Source organism: Xylocopa sonorina, chromosome 10 (assembly GCF_050948175.1).
Source record: "Xylocopa sonorina isolate GNS202 chromosome 10, iyXylSono1_principal, whole genome shotgun sequence".
Classification (NCBI taxonomy): Eukaryota; Metazoa; Arthropoda; class Insecta; order Hymenoptera; family Apidae; genus Xylocopa; species Xylocopa sonorina.
In genome coordinates, this window is record NC_135202.1 from 9977867 (window position 1) to 10000000 (window position 22134).

The 22134-nt window shown below is 44.7% G+C and overlaps 6 protein-coding genes across 8 annotated transcripts in view; 3 read left to right on the forward strand and 3 right to left on the reverse strand.

Annotated features, from left to right (window-relative positions):
* Kl-2 (dynein heavy chain 2, axonemal kl-2) overlaps window positions 1–2817 on the forward strand; it is a 33363-nt gene extending 30546 nt beyond the window's left edge. Inside the window, exons 58-63 of the mRNA XM_076902951.1 lie at window positions 269–403; window positions 473–749; window positions 960–1367; window positions 1493–2011; window positions 2368–2518; window positions 2613–2817. Coding sequence (XP_076759066.1) covers window positions 269–403; window positions 473–749; window positions 960–1367; window positions 1493–2011; window positions 2368–2518; window positions 2613–2767 — 1645 coding nt within the window. The 3' untranslated portion in view covers window positions 2768–2817. The remainder of the gene's footprint in view (window positions 1–268; window positions 404–472; window positions 750–959; window positions 1368–1492; window positions 2012–2367; window positions 2519–2612) is intronic.
* A 2-nt stretch (window positions 2818–2819) lies between these two features.
* LOC143428473 (uncharacterized) lies at window positions 2820–9877 on the reverse strand. 3 transcript variants are annotated; one of them, XM_076903369.1, is made up of 5 exons: window positions 9634–9877; window positions 7713–7743; window positions 6735–7526; window positions 5159–6257; window positions 2820–5083 (listed from the first exon to the last, which is right to left on the reverse strand). In XM_076903369.1, the coding sequence occupies exons 1-5, from the start codon at window positions 9774–9776 to the stop codon at window positions 3003–3005; spliced, it is 4146 nt and encodes a 1381-aa protein (XP_076759484.1). In that variant the 5' UTR covers window positions 9777–9877; the 3' UTR covers window positions 2820–3002. The 3 variants fall into 3 exon arrangements, with proteins under 3 accessions (XP_076759484.1, XP_076759483.1, XP_076759482.1); XM_076903368.1 differs by lacking the exon at window positions 9634–9877 and adding exons at window positions 8646–8815; window positions 8885–8901 and having other exon boundaries at window positions 6735–7743; XM_076903367.1 differs by having other exon boundaries at window positions 6735–7743.
* Window positions 9878–12042: 2165 nt separating this feature from the next.
* On the reverse strand, window positions 12043–15416 carry LOC143428411 (coiled-coil domain-containing protein 142). The gene is made up of 13 exons (XM_076903245.1): window positions 15177–15416; window positions 14722–14939; window positions 14525–14657; window positions 14323–14471; window positions 14035–14222; window positions 13776–13967; window positions 13559–13698; window positions 13203–13487; window positions 13012–13128; window positions 12772–12925; window positions 12594–12711; window positions 12294–12481; window positions 12043–12196 (listed from the first exon to the last, which is right to left on the reverse strand). The coding sequence occupies exons 1-13, from the start codon at window positions 15345–15347 to the stop codon at window positions 12060–12062; spliced, it is 2190 nt and encodes a 729-aa protein (XP_076759360.1). The 5' UTR covers window positions 15348–15416; the 3' UTR covers window positions 12043–12059.
* A 955-nt stretch (window positions 15417–16371) lies between these two features.
* On the forward strand, window positions 16372–17553 carry LOC143428230 (uncharacterized). The gene is made up of 3 exons (XM_076902952.1): window positions 16372–16375; window positions 16434–16915; window positions 16990–17553. The coding sequence occupies exons 1-3, from the start codon at window positions 16372–16374 to the stop codon at window positions 17551–17553; spliced, it is 1050 nt and encodes a 349-aa protein (XP_076759067.1).
* Window positions 17554–17667: 114 nt separating this feature from the next.
* LOC143428031 (uncharacterized) lies at window positions 17668–18490 on the reverse strand. Its single transcript, XM_076902607.1, has 3 exons — window positions 18128–18490; window positions 17872–18029; window positions 17668–17792 (listed from the first exon to the last, which is right to left on the reverse strand). Exons 1-3 carry the CDS (start codon window positions 18458–18460, stop codon window positions 17711–17713), a joined length of 573 nt encoding a protein of 190 aa, XP_076758722.1. The 5' UTR covers window positions 18461–18490; the 3' UTR covers window positions 17668–17710.
* A 2294-nt stretch (window positions 18491–20784) lies between these two features.
* Window positions 20785–22134, forward strand: part of LOC143427881 (uncharacterized) — a 2259-nt gene continuing 909 nt past the window's right edge. The window contains exons 1-2 of the mRNA XM_076902368.1: window positions 20785–21499; window positions 21764–22134. The exon at window positions 21764–22134 is cut by the window's right edge and continues 241 nt beyond it. Of these exons, the coding sequence (XP_076758483.1) occupies window positions 20819–21499; window positions 21764–22134 (1052 nt within the window). The 5' untranslated portion in view covers window positions 20785–20818. The remainder of the gene's footprint in view (window positions 21500–21763) is intronic.

Below are 22134 nucleotides of genomic sequence, written 5' to 3' on the forward strand. Positions count from 1 at the left end.
GAAATAAGCGAGCGTTCGAAAGTTTCTGCTGCTGTGACGCGATGCGAGAAAAGTTTCGCGCGGGGAATCGCAGCAATTACGAACGATGTTGTACTTCGAGAGCAACGGGGATTGAGATGAATTGCTGTGAAAGAACGAGAATAGAATTCTTTAAATTCCCCCGTAGATTTCACGGTCAATTGTTAGCCGCGCGTTTCTTCTCTCGCGCGTCTGAGATCTTCGTGGACTGAGACGATTGTTAAGCGGTTGATTTAAATAAAACTCGCAGGATGATAGAAGTTGGGGCGAAAGAGGGTGCCTGGGTGTTCCTAGCAAACTGCCACTTGTCGCTGAGCTGGATGCCGCGGTTGGACAAGATCGTGGAAACGTTAGGCGCCAGCAGAAGCTTGCATCCCCAATTCAGGTTCGCGTCCGAGCGTAAACTGCCGCCTGCGATCGATAATTGAGAGCGGGTGTTTCTGGCCGTTCGCAGATTGTGGCTGAGTTCGAGCCCGACTCCCCAATTCCCCATATCGATCCTGCAGGCCGGCATAAAGATGACCACGGAACCGCCGAAAGGTTTGAAGGCGAACATGAAACGACTCTACAGCCTGATAACCGAGAACCAGTTCGAGCTTTGTCACGAGAAGTCCAAATACAAGAAGCTCCTCTTCGCCCTTGTCTTCTTCCACTCCGTCCTGCTCGAGCGTAAAAAGTTCCAGCAATTGGGCTGGAACGTCGTCTACAGCTTCAACGACTCCGACTTTGTGGTAATTTCGCGGACTCTGGTCGCGATTGAAACCAGCCAGATTGAAATATCCGAGCGACAGCGGTCAGAAACGCTGCGCGCTTTTGATTCGATTCGATTTCAACCTGACGTTCAACGTTCAACTGATTGCTTTCCTTTTAATGAAATATCTGAAACAGAAGAAAAATCTGCCTCTGTTTTGACAGTGAAATCGATTCGTCCTCCCAAACAGGTATCCGAGAACCTGCTACAGGTCTATCTGGACGAATACCCGACGACTCCGTGGGAATCCCTCAAGTATCTAATAGCGGGTGTTTGCTACGGGGGCCACGTGACCGACGACTGGGACCGCCGGTTGCTGATGACGTACGTGCAACAATATTTCACCGAGGAGGCCCTGACCGTGCCCCATTACCGTCTGTCATCGCTACCAACCTATTACGTGCCGAGAGACGGCTCCTTGGCGTCCTACCACGATTTCATCGCGATGCTGCCGAACGTAGACAAACCGGAAGCGTTCGGTCAACACCCGAACGCGGACATCACCTGCTTAATCATGGAAACGAGGAACATGTTCGAGACCCTGATGAGCTTGCAGGTGCAAGCCGTTACCAAAGAGGAGATCAGCAAAGAGGAGAAAGTAACTACGAAAACGATTATTAACCTTTTGAAACTTCAATGAAATATTTCCAATTTTTCTCGCGAGATCCAGCAGATATGATACCTGAAGGAAGCCTAACGTGTCTCGATTCTCTGTTTCACAAGGTAATTCATTTAACCGCGGATATACTATCGAAGATACCAGACAACATGGATTACGACACAGCGCAGAAGTTAATGGGGCCCAGGAAAACCCCGCTGGACGTGGTGTTGCTTCAAGAGATACAACGCTACAACGCGCTTCTTAGCAAGACCCGTGGTAGCTTGATAGATCTTCAACAGGCGATCAAAGGGCTGGTCCTGATGTCCCCCGACCTCGAGGAGATCTTCAACTGCGTGCACGAGGGACGCGTGCCCTCCGCCTGGCTGACAGCGTATCCGTCCTTGAAGCTGTTGGGCGCCTGGACGAGGGATCTCGTCAGTCGCGTGGAACACTTCGACGAATGGGCTCGAACTACTCATCCGCCGTTGCTATTCTGGCTGGCCGCGTTCACGTTCCCCACAGGATTCCTTACCGCGGTGTTGCAGACTTCCGCCAGGCTCTGGAACCTCTCCATCGATTCGCTGTCCTGGGAGTTCACGGTTTTCACCATCGACGAGTCAGCCATTATTGAACCGCCAATGGTAATTTGAAACTTTCCATTAATTACTTTGAACAACAGTGTGTTGTTAAGTCTGGATCGCGAAGAAATAAAAGAGACGAAAAACACTAGCGAGCCGTACCTGGACTATCGATTCTCAACGAAGCGTCTCCACCGCACACACCCACCGGAGATCGATCCAATTATTCTCGTAGCCAGCGTCGTCTGGCTCTCTCCTTCTCTCTCCCTCTCTCTCTTTCTCTCTCTCTCTTTAATGCAAAGGAAAACGAGCCGCGGAAAAATAGAGGGGATAAAGAATTCAGCGTCGCGATATCGCTGTAGGAAAGGACGCAGTGGCGTGTGTGCACGCCCCCTAACCGTGTGTACATTCCATTACAGGACGGCGTGTACATACGCTCCATCTTTCTGGAAGGCGCTGGCTGGGACAAGAGGAGCAGCGTCCTCGTCGAGCCTGCCCCCATGCAACTTGTTTGCAACATGCCAGTGATTCACTTCCGGCCCGCGGAATTGCTCAAAAGACGCGGCAGAGGTAACGACCGCAGAAAATACTCTACGTTCACCTTCCTCGCTCATCTTCTTCTTTTTTTTTTTTTTTCTTAACTCTCTTAAACTCCTTCATACAGGACTTTACAACTGCCCCTGTTACTATTACCCCCAAAGAAGCGGAGACCAAGGACGACCCTCGTTCGTCGTGGCGGTCGACTTGAACGCGGGCCCGCAAGGATCGGATTTCTGGATAAAAAGAGGCACTGCTCTACTGTTAAGCCTCTCCGCGTAGATTTCTATCAATCGTTATATTGTTAATTAATTATCTCTTATCAGTTAGTTAAAATTAGCGTTCGAAACGTGATATTAGAGTAGGTACGATTATTCTTAAACGCACTTTCATTCGGTTCTTCTCTGCGCATCCTTTCATCCTTCTCTTGATTAGCGTGTAAAAGTTCGTTTCCGACAGTCGAATATATACACAATTATGATACTAAAAAAGAGGAACGAAAAAGATTACAACTTCTTCATACGCGAACGTGGAACCTCGATAACATAACGAACACATGGAAGGAACCCCCGAGACAGGAAACGATCAACCAATCCGTGAATCTGTTAGACTTGGAGGACGACGATGACGCAGGATCGCCTGAGCTTTTCATCAACGCTGCCTGCTCCTTAACGTCCTTCAGAACGTCTGAGATCGTTTTGTTCATACTCGACGCGTACTGAATCCACTCTGCTGGAGGGATCCTGGCTGAATTCATCGGTGGCTCGAGATCGGACATTTTATCCCTAGCCTCGAAGAGACTGTTCATTACACTTCCTGATTCTACTTGTTCCTTGTTCTTCAAACTATCCGCTAGATTCTTCACCGTGGAGTTCAGCTGTGCTTGGAAGCTGATCCAGTCGGATGCTGTCTTGTTGCTATAAGTATCCACGATTAGACTCCTCAGGGCTGATATATCGCTCTTCAGATCCATGAAGGACTTGTTGAACGCGTCGTGGAGCTGGTCGAAATCCATCTTGTCCGTAGCATTCGCTGTGTTCAGGATATTCGTCACAGTGTCGTTGATCTGCTTCTTAAAATCGTACCATTCGTCTGGAGGAATCATTGGCTTCATGTACTTGGTATAATCGAAGGTAAAAGCGCCGTCAGGTTTCCCAAATGCGGCTCGTAAGTTCGGTGGTGCCTTGCTCGATTTTGATCTGCCTATTTCTGCCAACCACTCCGCTTTTATGCTCGCGATCTCATCCCTCAATTTCGTGAAATCGTTCACCGTGGAAATCCTGAAAGCGGACCAGGCAACAAGATCAGTGGATGTTGGTTTCTTCGTCTGGATGTCCTTGATCACTTTGGTGAAGGAGTCATTGATTCGAGCACGGAATTCTAACCAGTCGTTGGTCAAATTGGACAGTTCCATATTGCTGAATTTCGCTGTCGAGGAAGCTTCCGAATTACCATGTTCGTTCATGGTGGACAACATCGCGAGTTGCAGGGGTGACGGTGTAGTCTTAATGCCTGAGAAGCTCTTCGTGATCTCGTCCCTGTAAGCGGCCCACGCTGGATCACCAGGCGGTGGCATCTTGTTCTGAATTTTATTTACCACATCGTTTACTGTCCTGATAATCTCAGTTTTATAGTTCAACCAATCGTCAGCCGCATCTGGTTCCCCTGCAGCTAACTTATCAGGAACTGTGATAGACTTCTGGCTGCCTATCTTATCTCTGAACCCAGAATAACGATCTATAATGCCGTTTTCAGAGGTGGTCCAAGCTGGATCGTCAGAGGCAGGCATATTTTCTCCTACATTCATAATAGTGTCATCCAAAGACGATATAATATTGTCCTTATAATGTTTCCAATCGAAAATCGCTGGAATCATAGAATCCTTGATGTTGGAAGCTTCCACTGATTCATTCTGGTCACTCGAAGTCTGTCCCTGCTCGTTCTTCTTCGTCGACAATTTTGGACCAATGTCCGCCTTCATAGCGGAGATCTGATCTCTCAGATCAGCGAACTGGTCCATGATATTCTGTTTAAAAGCGATCCACTTGGCCACCTCGGTTGGCCCGCTACCCATGTTCCCTATGATATCGTTCAGCGACACCACTAAGTCGCTTTTAAACGTGATCCAGTCCTGGTACATGCTCGACGGTCCAGTTGCTCTCAAAATGAAGCTGTCAGAGTCCACCTTCTCGTTTGGCGTGGAATCTTTGGTCGCGTTCGAGGAACACAAACCAGACAGCTGGTTCTTGAGATCAGAAAACGTGCGGTTCACGTAATCCTTGAAAGCCAACCAGTCGCTGTCTAGTTTGACCGATGATTTGGTGCTATTAATGGAAGCGATCATGTCCCTGATGGTCTCGTTAATGTTGTTCTTCAACGCGGTCCAATTTACTGGCATAAAAGGCGCCTCTAACACAGGAGTCGCGGGACTATCTTCCCTCCACGCCTCGAAGGACGGCCCAGGTATATCTTCGCAGGACATCATAGGGTTCTCTGGTCCAATTGCTCTCATCACCTCTGGCTGAACTTGCGTTACACCGTCGGAACAATCGCAGATCAGCCTCGCCAGCGACGACTTACGCAACTCTGAAAGCTGGTCTGAACAAGAGAAATAGACGAAATATACTTTTATGTAAGTAATTCTATGAAAGATATAGTGGATACTTTACTAACCCTCGGTAAACGAATACGATTGTCCAGGCAGTTCGTACCAAAATCGATCCCCTCTCTGCAGTCTGACAAACTGATCAGCGATCAGACACGAGAAGGTAGGCCCAACGATACCGCCAGCTTTTGGTAACTCAGCCAGAGCACCAGTGTACAAGTCGACATCGTGGACGTTCTGATACAACGAGGCGATATCGTTAAGCGACTGCGGGTCCAAGTGTCCCTCCAAGTCTGAGAAACTTTCTGGTCTCCCCAATCCGCAGTACTCCCGCCATTTAGTGTAACCAGGAAGACCATGATCCCGTCCGCGCTGAATATTCAACGACACCAGGTCCAAGCCACAAGGGACTGTAAGATTCGCGACAGGGTCTTCGAACAGGTGATTAGTCAGCTGAGAAGTGACATGAGTGGACGTCATCTGGATCATGTTCCTGGTGGCGGAGGTCACCGAACTCTTCACCCCGCCCTCAGCGTACAAGCTGTACGGATTGAACAGCATCCTGTGCAACTCGACGTAGGACGAAGTCCCGCGTTGCTCGTCGGTCACTTTCATCAACCCTGGCAACAGTGTATGAGCGAATCTGAACGCGGCTGCCGCGAAATTGTTCGCGACGGTTGGATCGTTGCTCGGATCGTCCAGATCCACGGGCCACTGTCTGTAACCAGACTCGAGAGGCTTCAGCCCGCGAACGTTCGTTTCCTCCTCCCCTAAAACGATAGGTATGAACTCTTGGTAGGTGATATGTTGCAACTGGGCACCCACTATGCGTCGAGACTCCTCATAGAGCGTCCGATCGTCCCAGGAGGGGTTGATCTTCGCGAGACGATCGGCTATCCTGTTGTGCTGCCGCGCCCAGAGCAGATGCATCGTCGTCAAGTGCAGATTCTCGTTCGCTCTTGGGTCGCCAGCGGCGAAGCAGTATCTACCTTTTAGCCTCTCGGTTTCTCTGTTGCAGCCGTCGTTGGGGTTCGTGCTGGGTGGTAATAGAGTGCGATTGTCCGGAGTCAGCTGCATCCTGAGACGACCACCAGCGAGCTCTCGCAAGCTCCTAGCCGTGTTCGAGTCCGATCCGTACACAGCAGAGCCGTCGATGAACGCGGTCACCTGTAAGCGGTTCGTTACTTCGTTTCGTCGTCGCGTAACACTCTGTTTCTGGAGCTACGTTCGAGGGGTGGGTCACCGCGTGTATTTGACAAGGTAATCTCGTCCCTATTGTCCGACTCCCCATTGTGCGAAATCGTTATTAGAGAGATAACGAATGCATCATTACGATCGATGCTACGGCCTCGTCGACGCGGCGATAATTAAGTTAATTAACAACGGTCCGCGTGAATCGCGTATTGTCCACGGGAATTTTTTTCTTCCCGCCAATTCCCCGTATCGCGCGCCCCATTGTTCGCAAATGGAACGTGTCGTCGCGCGTCGAGAATCACGCCCTTCGATGTTGAAAGCTCGATTTAAGCGGGAACAGCTATTTAACCCCCTCGTTACAACGCTACATCCGCGAACGCGAAAGTACGAAACGCAGAAAGACTCACTCGTCTCTTACAGTCTCGATCCTCGATCGAACTATTCGGATACCTGATTCAGTTGCTGCCTGGGACCAAGCTTGCATTGAGGCGCTGGCGCGGATCTGACGAAGTCCATGCAGGTTCTCCCAGTAACATCGAACACAGGATCTCCGGAAGACACTGGGACTGGGAAGCATTCAGGATGACCGACGGACGGTGGACAACAGGAGATGCTCGTCCCATTGATACCCTGACTGAGAGCAGTGGCTGTGATGTCGTGGTCCAAGAACTGCCCGTAAACAGCCAGCATCACGGTGAAATGAGGATTGCTGCTGGGCGAAGGTTTGTGCACCTTCAAGCTGACTTCCCTGGCGGATGGTAACTCGGCTCCTGAAGTCGCTTTACGCGGTGCCTCGACACCGTCAGCGTAATTAGGCGGCAGAGCTCTTCTGAAGGGCGTCATGGTAGCGCCACGTTGCATGTGTCTGTTGCAAGTCCCGTCGAGGGTTCTGTACTTGGTATTAGTGCATTTCGGTGTGGTGAACGGTTTGCAGACGCCCAAAGACACCCAGCCTCCGTCAAAGAAGCAGCCAAACGCGGACGGCGCTCCAAGGACTGTCCTCGAGTTCTCGATCTTCTTGGTAGCCGCGAGTTCCGCGACTGCGGCCAACGCGAGCGAGCCGACGCTCGCGCAAGTGCTCACCGCGTAACGGTGTCTGGATTCAGGCGAGGGGGATGGTAAGGGCGAGACCAAGGCGGTGGCGTCCGCGAAGAGTCGCTCGTTGATCGCCTGGCGGCCAGCCTCTAGGCCTTCTTTTATTTCGTCGTCGGTTAGCCCGGTCGTCGCGGTGTCTTTCGTGTTCTGGTCAGACACGAGGATCGAATTAGACGGTTGGACCGTGAAGGGGTTGCTGAAGAGGGTGTAGGAGCCGGATCCAGGGGCGAAGCCTAGCTTTAAGGCGCTGCTGAGGTTCGCGGCGGGTACGGATGGGGAGACGGTGTGATTTGGGGCGACGTCTATCATGTCGTGGCTTACGGAATAGCTTACTGTCACTATCAGAGCCATGGTGAAGATCGCTCTGCAACAAGAAATTAATCTGTGTTAGTCGAGACGTGTAAAAATGAAAAAATTCAAGGGCATATCGAAACTCAAATTCTGTTTGATGATTTTAGTAACGTGTAATGATGATAATAAGAAGTTTCTACAACTTGTAGACTGTCCATGGAAGAGACATCGAGGATGCACTTGATCCATCTTGAGAGAAACCGCTCTAACCGTAGCCACCGCAGTGTCGCCGTATAATTGTGCACGCAATCAAGGCTAGAAGTCACGTAACGTTAATCAGCATACACGCAAGGCGCCTCGCGTTCCACGCGGTACCAATTCGCGCATCGTAAACGAATTACACGGTCTTTCACCCTACAAATCTGATAAGGGTGAATCGTTGTTCTTAATGCTCGTCGATCGGTGTCAAGGAGAGACCACTTTCGACGAAAAAACCACCCTCTTCGCACCAGGGTTAAAATATAGAAATAACGAAAGGGACAAGAGGATGGAAACACTGTACGGAGAAGATTCTACGAGCTCGTCGCAGATACGCGATCGCGTTCACGCTGCGTGCAGACAAAACCGCAACAGAGAAACCGCAAGCGACTACAATGTTACAGAGATCATCACCTCGTACCGTTAAGAAAGTAACATCAAATGGAAGTATTAAAACTGATTTCTGAACCGAAACCAGAGAAATCTTCGAAAATAATTATTCAACTCTGTTTCGTTAAAACACAGAACCCTCGATGCTGAAATTAAAAACGTAAGAACTTGGACAAGAAGTAAGAAGATCGAAGCGAATATTTGTACCATAATCCAGCACAAGTTACGTAGAAGATAGATCGCGAGGATTGCGATGGCAATTTGAAACAAAGCGGCACAGAAGAGACCAATAATCGAACGTTCAGAGACGATGGAAAATTGACTCACACGGCGATCGTATACGCGAAGCATCGTAGCCGTAGCCGGTGCATCCTACGATGAGAATGAAACGGCAACGAGTCGTTCACGTAGTACACCCTGGATGGCTTGTCGCCGGTCAACGTGGTCGTCTCCGTGGAAGGCATTCCTGGTTGCACGCGTTCCTTGCCGCGACCACACTGAAACGATTCGCCGCTCGCAGAGCGGTTCGAGCTGAGCGATGGATTTTACGTAAGGTATCCGCTTACAGTGGGGACTCGACGGGCAACGATTTTTTTCTTGTCCGCTTATACGACGATGGAAATCTTGTACTAGACAGCTAGCGAGCGGCCATTTTCTACGGCGTCCCTGAGGACGCGCATCAGAACCGCCTCTCGCGAGGACTCTGAATCGTCTTTGCATTTAAGATCAACGTTTATCGCGAAGTAAGGAAGGTTCAAGTTCGACTTCTTCGCGAGCAGGGCATTAATTTTGAAGAAATAAACGAGAAAGCTAAGGCTGGAGGCACTGGAGAACTTGGTTGTTCTCTAACGAAAGGATTAATCATTTGAGGTATCACTCTATGGCTTCTGATTCGATTTTCTTAACACACGATTGAATATGACACTGATTTTAATGTACGCTTTTTCTCCAGTTAATTGTCACGCCTATCATTTAATTGCGATCGATCATACGTAACATTCTCTACTCGTCGTGCCGCGTGTTTTCTCGCAATTATATAAACACACTTAACTCCCGACGCAAATTCTTAATACGCTCGAACAACAAGGGATTGACGTCAGGTGTGTAGAATGCATCTTAAGAGACAGATATTGCGTCGAACGTTAACGAACAGACAGTATTACCTTGCCGCCTGTGTTGCAACTATTAAAAAACAAACGCATAATACAGTTCATCCGAAGCTACGATCCCAAATTTTCCTTCATGCTCTTTCAAGATCTGTGCATTAAAAAAAAAAGAGGAAAAATCAACCAGTAATCTATGTAAATCGACTCACATCAAAGTGGCGCAGATGCAGCACTGGAACTGCCTGATTCGCGTCTTCCGGGTCCTCAGCAGGCTGGCGAACTCCACGTAATCAGGGGAATCCAGCGGCCTCGTGAGCGAGGTCCTCTCGTTGATTCGTCTGCCCGCATACATGGTGCGCGATCGAGCGACAAAGCCCCACTGAACGGAGGAAAACACGGGGGAAATGCGATCTCCGTGGCGTGTCGACGATCGCGGCCGAACAAAAGTGGACTGGACCCTGGTCGACGTGGCCGCAAAACGAATTCGCGCTTCGACCGCAGCTCGAGTCCGCTCGGCTCACAGCCGAGAGGAGGAACCGACGCGGATCGGACGAAACTTCCGGTCCCCGCGGACAACCCCGTTGCCTCAGCGCATCGCAAGATGCCGCTCGTCACCCTCTGCGACGTGTATCCTCGCGATGGGCACGTTGACACGTCGTTTACGAGCTTAATTCGTATATTTTAACAAGCTGGTTAATTAGTTAAATACAGAGCGTTGATGCGAAAGTCGAATACAGTAAAAATGTACGAGAGGGTATGTTTGAATAGAGAAAAAGGAAGGGGTACGATACGCGTTAGAGTATTGCCATCGTCCTCTGCGTCTTGGAAAGTATGCTGGAGCAATTAATTTTAATTATTGAACCACACAATCACGTTGATATCGACTGTTACTTGAGAGATGGAAAACTGGAATAGCGGTGAGCGTGGTCTGGCTTGGCTACGAAACACGATACTAACGAGGCTAACCCAGATAACTATAAATTACCGGACGAATTTCTCTAGACACACCTGTAACTTTCGATATCGATGTATCTGGCTTTTCAAAGATCGATCCTCGAGTTTATATCTTATTCGAAGAATTGAAAGAACTTCCATGATACTCGAAACGGGGATGAAAACGACCAGAGAAGCTCCTAAATGGATCCGTATACATATGTATAGGTGGAAGCGAGCAAGAGCAACAGTGGCAGATACGAATGATTAGAGTTAAATTATTTCTAGATCATACGTCCATCGATGACTCACAATCGAGTTCGAACACCTTTGCAAATCGCCTCTATCGAGACATCCACTATCACACGAGCGTTCCTAGCCCGTACGCGGATAAACTTGTCGCGCAGGTCTGCTAGTTTACGTTACATAAGAAGAATCGAGGATCGACGGCCGGGAATGAAACACGATTCGTCTCGCAGCATTTTTAATCTGCGGTAGGTGCGATGGTCCGTTTGGAAAAGAACATTGACATTTGCGTAACGCGTAAAACCTCAAAAGTCGATCGAAAATCGTCGACAGATCTCGATACTGTCACTGTCCTCCACGCAACAACAGGACTCGATTAATTAGCGAAGACACGCGAAAACGAACAACACTTTTTGACACGTAATGAAAAAAAAACTCGATTCGAGTCCTTATGAGAGAAATATCTCAACGTTTCTCAAAAAAAGTCGAACAATTTATAACGACGTAACAGAGGAGGGGCCCACAAAATTTCTGTTCGTGTCAACAAATCAGAATAGAGGCATTCTAAAATTGTTAACACGCGCAATGCATACCGTCATCCCTTCCTCTATAGAATAAAACAATGTCCTCCAAACATTACGATAATTCATCCGCAAACACACTTTACTACGGTCAAATACCCTTATCTTATCCCTAAAGTAATGACAGTAGGAAAAAATCGATTTATCAGTAAAAATAGCGGAGCATCTGACGATCGTGTCGTCGCTTGACGAATGAACGGCTTATCTGTTGATTACGCGTCTCTCTCGCCGCGGCTTACGGTACGTAGTAATTATGAGAGAGGTTGAACGGGCGTGTATATCGAACGCTCCTCATCCGCTGCTAATTACGATCTTCGGCGCGTCGTAAACGCAGCTCGCTTTAATTAACCGAATCTCGACGCAGAGGAGACCCGAGAGTCAACGAAGCGCCGGCTCGTTTCATCGCGCGTACATTCGCGGAGTACAATTTGATTCCAGCGCGGGTGCTCGACTGAGTCCTCGCGAGCTGGCCAGGGGTCGACGATCAGCCGCCCTTAGTTCTACGTCGTACATCCCCTTTTTATCTCGTAACGTATGCAGATGAGTAACGTAATACCCGCGGCGCGAGCACCACGGCGAGAGAAGGGCTTCCTCCCCCGTTGACGGGCTTCGCAAGCGCATAAATCGCGCGAGTTCGCGCCGGAGACTCTCCACGGGGCTTTGTCGGAACCATACGCTCACTGAATTGGCCTATATGCGTTGCGTAATGCGCCCTCGTCGTTTCTAATATCGTGGATGGAGGTCAGGTTATTCAGTATTGGCTGCGATCGAAATATGCCAGCTTCTAAAGAATATTCGATAGATTTCGTGGTATCTAAATATGTTATTTTATTATCAACTCGAGGGTATTACGCGTTGAGACGGTTCCTTGTTGCTCATTCGGTGCAGCAGAAGTTGTATCTCTTCGAGGCGCGAAGCTCCAGCCACTGTTCCTGGTTAGGCACGTACATTTCCGCTGGCATGCGTTCCAATCCTGGGGATTCGGGCGAGCCGCGCTCGTTCGTTCTTCTAGCTGGTTACATCGAACGAGAGCGGAGAAAAAATAAGAACGCTGGTTTTTATCACGTTTAAATCGATGCTATTAGGTTTATCGTAATTCCGGGTCTTACTGAGACGTTTCCGCATGGAAATAGCCTCGCCAGGCTGCCGAAGGAGCAATCTTCCCACCCCCTCGCATCTTCGCAGGACTTCGTTCTTCAGTAGATGACTCCGCACGTTCTGGGAAATTATAGGGCAATTCGTCACCCATTTCGACACGTACGCGAAGTCCGTGAGCAATTGCAATGCACCGTACTCGCTGCAAAATGTTGCCAAACTTCGCTGCCTGATACGAACTTCGTCCGCCGTTCGAGTTTCTTCTTCGAGAACGACTCGGGGGACAAAGGGCGAAAAGTCGACTCGTAATTTACCTGAATTTAATTCGATGGAGGTAGATGTAATCCAGCCAGGCCTCGCACATAATTTTCAGGATCATGTTCGACGTCTCTGGGTCTTCGATAACTTCCAACACGGGCAGCAATACCTTCTCTGCAAGCGGGAGGAACGCTTGACGGAATCGAACGTATACGAAGCGCGGATTTTTCTTACCAAAATACGGTTCCACGTAGAGGCTTGCGGCTACTGGCGCGACGTCGCCTCCTGTTCTCCAGTAACTCGCCCGTGGAAAGCACATGTGCAAATTAGCCAGGCTAACAACGCGACAGATTTTCGCTAGAACGTCGATGCACTTCGCGGAACACTTCTGTGGGCGAATATAGAAACTATGTGTCGAGAACAAGAGATAAGAGAAGCAGACGATCTGCCTGAAGATACTGGAAGATACTATGCCTGAAGTAAATCGATGTTGGCGTTCACTTCTGAAACGATTTTCGCCCTCATCTTCGCGCAAACGTACACCTGAACGCTCACGGAATCTGCCGACAGTGCGTTCGTATGATCGGCCAGCTGGGATACAAGAAGAAGAGAGTGAAACTCAATGGAAACGAGGTAATTCGTCGTTTAACTAAGTTAAGCTCTACTTTCAAGTAAGACAACTCCTCGAGACAATTCACTATGTCGCCCTTGACAAGAAGAAAGAACACGTCGAGCTCCCACGTGTGAGCGATGATCTTCGCCTCCTGTGTGATCCACAACCTCGCTGTGTGCACTGAATGATCCATCCGATGGAGGATAACGATCTGCTCCGAGAGAGGTAGCTCCATCAACGGTGCACCGATCACCCATTCACCGCCAGCCTCGCACTCGTTGCTCAATCTAACGAGCAGCTGGAATAATTCCGCGAACATCTGCCCTGTGTCTGTCCCCTGGAAACGTCAACGACACGCGTCCAACTTCCCATTTTTATCCGTTGCGATGATAGAAAAGAGAAGCCTACTTCCGTGGTAGAAGCTTTTGACTGGCACTTGAAGGACGACGTGTAAGCCAATCTGAATAGTTGGTCCCATTCAGTGATCGTGGCATGATTCCCAAGAGCGTCGCAAAGGTTCTGCAACGCTGGCCTCACCGTCTGCGGTACTGAAATTTTAGTAAATGGAATAACACATGCTCGACGAGTCTCCGACTATGTACTCGACATCGTAGTTCCCCTTTACCGTGATTCCTCTGGATGAATTGACTCAACCAGTCCTTGAGCTGCTGCGCGCCGTGACTGTGACGAGTGGCGAGCGCCTCTGGAGACCACCAGAGGACCACATGGTCCAGAATACCCGACAGCGCTCCCCAAGCCACTTCCTGGTAGTAACTCTTCACCTTCTTTATCGCGCTGCTCCTCAGTCTCGTCTCGCCTATACGACCATCGTGCGCGTTCGTTACGTTGTTTGATCGCAGCAGAATTGACCAACAGCTGTTTACCTTCAACAGTCTTCAACGCGTCGACGCCCAGCAATTTCGGCGATACTTCTTGCACGACGTTCAACAGCCTGAGCACCTGCTCGTTTTGGGTATTGACCAGTGTCTGGATGCTCTCGATATTCGATACTTCGAGCTCTGTTCTCGACGAGGAGCTTTCGATCGGCGGCGTTAAGTGTCTCGTGAGAGCCCTGCGAATCGATTTCGACGTGAATATAAAGCGCACGGCAAAGAACAGATCTTTTTTACCACAGCAACGTTTCACACCGGAATTCGTATACGTATATGTACCGATATATCTCGATGCTCGAATTTTCTGAAGCATCAGCGTCGCAGGATCTCGCCGAGGATGGATCAGTTTTCTCGTGGGGCTCATAATTTGCGAGAAGACAGTCGATGAGCTCGTGACAGGATTCTTCCGCTTTGTTCTTGGCCATTATCTGAAAGCAAGTCGCGTGAGAAAGCCATTAAACTTCTTTTGTCGAATTTCTACCTGCAGTATCCGGGTAACAGAGATCTTCTTCATCGGTTCCAGCATGTACGGGCAATCGTTACAGTACACGTTCGTCGTGGAATCGGAGACATCGATGTCCGTGTCCAATATATCGTTGTAAATGTTCACCAATCTGGAAACGAGCGGACTCTTTCAGCGGGAGAGACATCAAGCGTCGTAATTTTGCTGAGTTTTACCTGAAGACAATCCTGAGCAGCTCGTCAGTCCTGCAATCGACGATCTCGTTGATCAAATTGCGAGTGAACCTCGCGAGAACCCTCAGTTTCCGCCTTAAAATCGTTAAAATGTGACGCATTTTATACTTGTAGATCGGATGCGCGCTCAATGCCACGGTACCAATCGACTTATACTCTTCCGTCGTTTCATTCAAATCGTTTGCGATTCCCGTGTATATCTATAATGAAAAAAAACAAAACACGATCAGCACAAACTCGTTCGCTCAAAGGAATCGATAAATCAAGCAAACATGCGAAGAAATCCGTTCGATTTTCATAATATTTCGATGCGCGCTATATAATTTGAATAATTCGAATAATCCAAGCGGAGGATCGCTGATCCACGCGCTCGGTCGGTAATGAGAAACTGAAATGCGACTGGAGAAGGCTTGCACGTGATAAAGTCAATCTCGCACCTCGGAATCACAAGCCCGTGCGTCCGTAATGTCCTGGATGATTAAAGCTATGCGTTCCACAAGGTTGACCATTCTCTCTGTGAGCGCAGACGAGTCGACGAACCATTTCTCGAGGACACTACCCGGTGGTGATAACCACTTGGCGATATTCGCTCTGTAATTAGTATCCATGTGGCTGTCAACTATATATCCGTAGCAAGAGTTTAGACTGGCTTTCTTTCTCTTAATCGACCATTTCGAGAAGTTGTACCGTGGGAAAATTTCTATCGTTTATCGTTCACAGTCCGATCTTATCGGCCCGTTGCGCTCCTCTCTGATATCTCCTTCATTAGTCATAAGATTCTGCTCCTTAATATTGCTTTCCGCTCTATCTTATAATTTCTTAAAAACATTCTGCAATGCGAAGAATACTTATGCGTGTAGATAGCGCGACAAGTACTTCCTACGATCGTTGTACTCCATCGAGTTCTGCAATTGCGTGGCGAAGAATAAATTTGTTCGTCAAATATTTCAATTAGAAACTGACCATTAAAAGATACTTGAAAGTGAGAAAGATCCTGCACAACTGAACGTCGCACTGTGGGATATGGAAGTAAGCAATTTTATTTGATAGTAATGTATACAGTCGAACGTAATTTGAGTACTGTTGCTAGGGAAACGCCTGCCGCATGTGGTGGTGCTTTGCGGTGCTGTAAACAAGAATTCATAAACTATACTCGTACAATGGATTTATGACGGGTGTGTGATTAATTGCAACTATTGTTCTTCGATCGATTGAAATCACTAGATAGTTGGTTGCTAACATAGCCGAACGAAAAAATTCACTGCAGTTCACCACTATCAGTGTTGCACGTTATTTCGTTCGCAGTTCAAGTTGCGTTGGATAGTGTTTTTTCCAATGAGCTCACGTGATACATATATATATATATATATATATATATATACATATGTACAGGATGATAAAACCCCCGTGATAACTGACTTCAATCAGTACAACGAACGATCTTAAAATGTGCACGTAATAAATCTATCGGAACCAAAACTGTTCTACGTTCAACAAATTAATTTCATTAAAGAATTTCTATTTCGTGTGTGATCAGTACAATTATACTAACGCAGGTATAATAATAAGAACAACTATAGACATATGTATGGTTCTAATTGATGGGGAAAGATCAACAGTACAATCAAAGCAATGGGTAAATATTAAATTTCAATACGTTTTGCACTTTTTACACGACATATCTATTTTTATAGGTAATTCAAATACTAGCAGTAAAACTAAAAAAAGTGTTTCAATACCAAACAGTACAAAGGTTCACCATCATCATAACTTTCCTTCTCATCCTCCTCATCCTTCTCATCCTCCTAACCCTTCTAATCCTCCTAATCTTCCTTCTTCATTTTCTGCTACCAAACCATTGGCATGTCCTATTAAGCCACCTATCCCATTTATGACAGAAGAAGAATTTTGTGAAAGGTGGAACACATGGAAAAAACAGTTTCTACGGTTCAAAACTCAATCAAACCGTACCTCTGACGACCAGCATTGGGGAGATACACTTTTGAATTTAATGGGACCAATCGGACAACATATTTACAAAACATTCACATTTGAGTCTTCAAATGAAAGACAGAATGTAAACGTGCTAATTGACAAATTTGATGAATATTCAATATTTTCTACCAAAAAAAGATTGGTCTTGGAAGATGTTTACGAATATGTCAACGACTTGCAGGTAAATCTTAAACGCTTGACAATTCAAAACCTAAGATTGACCATGGTTATTCATTCTGTTATCTTCATTTTCAGGTTATAGTTAATGGCAAAAATATTAGCAACGCGGATAAAATGATAAGAAAGAGAATTTTAAATGAAATTGATGAACATCAATTTACCAATGTCGCCAAAAATTTAATTCCAACATTCGTATTTTTATCAGACTTTAACAAGTTGACAATAAAGGAAATTGCGTTCATTTGGAAACTGTACATCGACAAAACCTGTAAACAGTGTGGAAATCATCATACCACCAAGTGTCCAGCATTGGATAAACAATGCTCAAAATGCAACAAACTGAATCATTTCTCAAGAATGTGCCCAGAGCATTTTATTTCCAGCTGCAAATTTTGCGGTGGCTCTCATGAACGTAAAAAGTGTCCAGCTTTTAATGAAATTTGCACAAAATGTAACACAAGAAATCACTTCTCTTGGAAATGTCAACCTGGTCAAATAGTGAAGTGTCGCTTTTGTGATATGTCCCATCCAGCATCTAGAGCAGTTTGTCCAGCAAAGAATGTTATTTGTCGCAATTGTCAGAAGAAAGGACACATTGCACTAAAGTGTAAACAAGCATCTGGTTTACACAGAAGTTGATGTGTACTATGAAATTCTCTAGAGTTAACTTATTATATTTTTTACCTAACACATAGACCTTAATAAAATATAATACAGTTCTTTTTATAAACACAGTGCAAAAATGCTCATTATATATATATATATACGTATGACTAATATACACTTATGGTGTTTGTTATACAAGCCGCTTCTTTTCCTTCTTCATTTTCTCCCATTGTGACATTAACATATTATATTGACCTTTAGTACGGTAGTATCTAAAGTAAAACAAAGATCAACAATTAATATGTCTATTCAACTCATGCTCTTATAAAATATTTACAGACTCACACTTACAGACGATACTCCAACCTCGCGGTTTCGACTAACAACTTCATTACCATCCGTGTACCCCTAACATCATGTATTGGTACCAAATGAGAAATCTCTAATACGTTTCCTAAGTCGTCTTGCTCCTCTAAAGTTCCATATACTTTAAATGCAAAATATTTCTTCTAAGAAAAGAATTTGTTCACGATTAATTCGCGTAATCTGACAAAACTATGCAATTACATTCTGTAAACAGAAAGTAAAAAAAGCAATAGCGACATACCCATATGGCACAAAATATATCCTTCGTAGTCTGAATATATAAATCTTCGATGCCTAATCTTCGCAAGCTAATGGGAAATTTCGAGGAATTTCCAGGCGTTAAAGATAAAAGCAACGCGGATTTCTCAGATTTCGGAATAATTTCCCCGATTGTTTGTATACTTTTAATCCTGTTCTTTTCGTAGTCCTCCAAAGAAAGGTACGCAGGAATATCTTCCACTAGCATAGGAACGTACGGCATATCATTGTACAATAAGTTGTTTCGTGACGCTAAAGAAACTCTCCAATTCTTAAACTGATGTTCTTCCTCCATTTCGATATTACAATTTCGCATCTAAAATTGTACGTTTAAACATTGTTTGTGTCCCGAGATTATCCTGTTGCCAATCGAAAATGCAGGTACATCAATCTAGTAAATAACTAAGTGTTTTTAAAACGTTAACCTGTCATTCTAGAGTGACCAACCTTACGGAGAGACATTTCGACCAAGCACCTTTACTCAACATGTAATTAAAATTCTCCAATCACTAATGGATAGGGTAATGTTTTATCAGAAAATTACAGAAAAATTACTGTAGTCGTTTAAATATATAAACACAACTTATGTCAGTTACTGTTTCTTGTGGATCGAGTATTCAATCCGCAAACGAGGCAGAGCGTGGACCAATCAATTACTAAAACCTCGTGCAAACATCCTGGACCTCGACAACATAACTTTGTCACGGCAAGAGCACTGTGAGGTTACTCGTGCCACCTGACATCACTTCCACAGCCATCTACGTTCGCACTCGTCGATGGTTGTAATAGGACACGACACACCACGTTCTGGATCTACCCTACATGTAAGAGAGAGAAAGATGCTATAGGAAAGAGTGAGACAGATGATACCTACACTATTCAAGAACCCCTGGCGCCATCTCTGTGAAAAGTGCTCAAACTGGTCGCACAGCGTTATCGACAGCGAAGTAAACTACTCAAGAACTACTAGCGCCATCACTTGGATGAATACTGAAACTAATGATCGACTAGTTTCACCATTTCTCCGAGAGATGGCGCTAGTTCTACAGTAGTTCACTTCGCTGTCGATAACGCTGTGCGACCAGTTTGAGCACTTTTCACAGAGATGGAGCCAGTAGTTCTTCAGCAAGGTAGGTAACGTCTGTCTCACTCTTTCTTATAGCTTTCTTATATACCTTTCTCTTTCTTATCTCCAAAGCAGGTAGTATCAAATAAATTACAATAAAACTACGGAAATATATAATGTGGAAGGAAAAATGTCATCGTATGTCACTACTGATAAACTTCACAAATGAACGACATGAAGGTATCAGCAATGGAACAGCACCAAGTACTGTTCTGGTACATTTCTATACGCGCAATCCTTGGTGTGATTCCCCTGTGGCGTTATGGAACCTAGGAACGCCACCGTGTGCTTTTTGCAGTGTTATCTAGAGGAGTTTAATATTATTCGCAGTGTTATCGATGTATCATAAACGTGAATCGAGAGGTATTGGAATATTCTCTTAATACAGTGTTATCGATATTAATGGAATAACGACTACACAGGATATGATCACTATACTGATATCACTGATTTTTGACGTTATTTTTTGTTACGATGTTGGTTTATCCGATTATCAATTGCCTTGTAGTAACACGGTGACGCATCAACGAAAGTGGGGAAATACCGGCTAAAGGAACAGTATATTTATAAGAAGAATATTGTTACTACGTGTATAGTGTTTGATGACGTAGCGATCAGTAACGTGCGTAACGTGTCATTATAAGTTTTTTATCACAACCAGGTACGTAAAAATTCTATCTGCTATTTCGTATTAAAAGAAAAATAAATTTACCGTACAAGAGATTTAAATTTATCCGAGTATTCTGATATTTTAGTGTTTCTCGTAGTGTTTTACGCGGATAATATCTCGCTTCGTCAGTTGATAATTGTTTGTGTCTTAATACCGATAAGATACGTATAGTATGTATACTGTCACTTTGAATATTTTGCGAATACTATTCATGAAAATTTACATTCCGACGAAGTTTTGGTCAAATAATATTTTAACCTGATTTGTTGATTACAATGTACATTCGCTTCTGGTGTAACGGACACGTTTGAAAGTATTTTACGATTTATTTCCATCATCGTAGATGTATTCTTTTTTATATGAATCTGTTACTGGTAATAAAGTTGACATTTTGTTTTTGTTATGACATTAACTTATCTGATTACCTGACCTATTAAATATATGAACGTTCCGTGCGGGATTTACGTTGACGTAAATCTGTCTCGGAAATGCCGTATTATACTTATATAATAAAAGGAGTATAACGGGAATCGAATTCATTATGTATGTATTTATACATATTTTGTCTTTTAAACGACGAGATATTACCCTAACTATATACTTCTACGGCGAATATATTTACTGTGATATCGTGACATCCGCACGGAAACGTAAATGGTATAATATGATAATTATAATATTCTTTTTTCAGAATACATTAGAGTGAGGAAGAAAGAAATAGAACTATAACGAAAATGGATACAAACAAAATTGCTCCTCCTAAGCCTTTATCTGGCGATGGGGATATAGTTCAGAATTGGATAAAGTGGAAAGGGGAATTCATAACTTTTATGGCAACAAACAATTTCAAAAATCTATCAAATGATGTACAAGCCTATATGTTCAGAAATTATATTGGAAAAGTTGGCCAAGATATTATGGAAAAAATTATTACAAATGATAAGGAAAGAGATAACATAAATGTATTACTAGGAAAATTTGATACATATTTTAATCCACCAGAAGGTAACACACATGTAAATCCTCCTAGTGCTTTATCTGGTAGCGGAGATATAGCCAAAAATTGGATAAAATGGAAACAAGACTTCCAGAGGTTTGTGCAGTCGAACAGAATAAAAAACAAACCAAAAGATTTACAAGCTATAATGCTGACAAGTTACATTGGAAAATTTGGGCGAGATATTATAGATAGGATTGTTATAGATGCAAGAGAGAAAAATGATCTAGATATATTATTACAAAAGCTTGATAAATACTTTGATTCATTTAAATGTAATGATATATACCTCCCACATCTTGACCCTTTATCTAATGAAGGAGATATGACCCAAAATTGGACAAAATGGAAACAAGACTTTATGATGTATCTCAAAGCAATTGATGCCATAAGCAAACCGAATGATTTTCAAGCTTATATGTTGAGAAAGTTAATTGGAGAATTTGGTAACAATATCATAGAAAAGATTGTTACAGATTCAAAGGAAAAAGACGATGTAAATATATTGTTTGAAAGACTTGACAAATACTTTGATTCATCTAAAAATGAAAATGCTAAGTATCTGCCACTTCCTGGTGTCTTATCCAACAGTGGAGATATGCTGCAAAATTGGATGAAATGGAAGAATGACTTTTTGTTATGTATGAAAACAAGAGGTTCTTCAAACAAGTCTTACCAAGCTTATCTTTTGAAAAGTTGTATTGGAAGATATGGCCAAGATATCATAGAGAAGACTGTTACAGATTCAAAAGAAAGAGAAAACATAAATATATTGCTAGAAAAACTTGACAAATACTTTGAATCATCTAACAATGATAATGCAGACATACCACCCCCTGGCCCTTTACCTAACGATGGAGATATGGCCGAAAATTGGATAAAATGGAAAAAAGACTTCATGATGTACCTGGAAGCATCTGGTGTCATAAGCAAATCAAAGATTTTACAAGCTTTAATACTGACAACTCACATTGGACAATTTGGCCAAGATATCATAGAAAAGATTGTTACGAATTCAAAGGAAAAAGATGACATAAATATATTGTTCCAAAAACTTGACAAATACTTTAGTTCATCCAAAAATAACGATAATTTATATCTACCACCTCCTGGCCCTCTACCTAAGGATGGAGATATGGCCGAAAATTGGATAAAATGGAAAAAAGACTTCATGTTGTACTTGAAAGCAACTGGTAT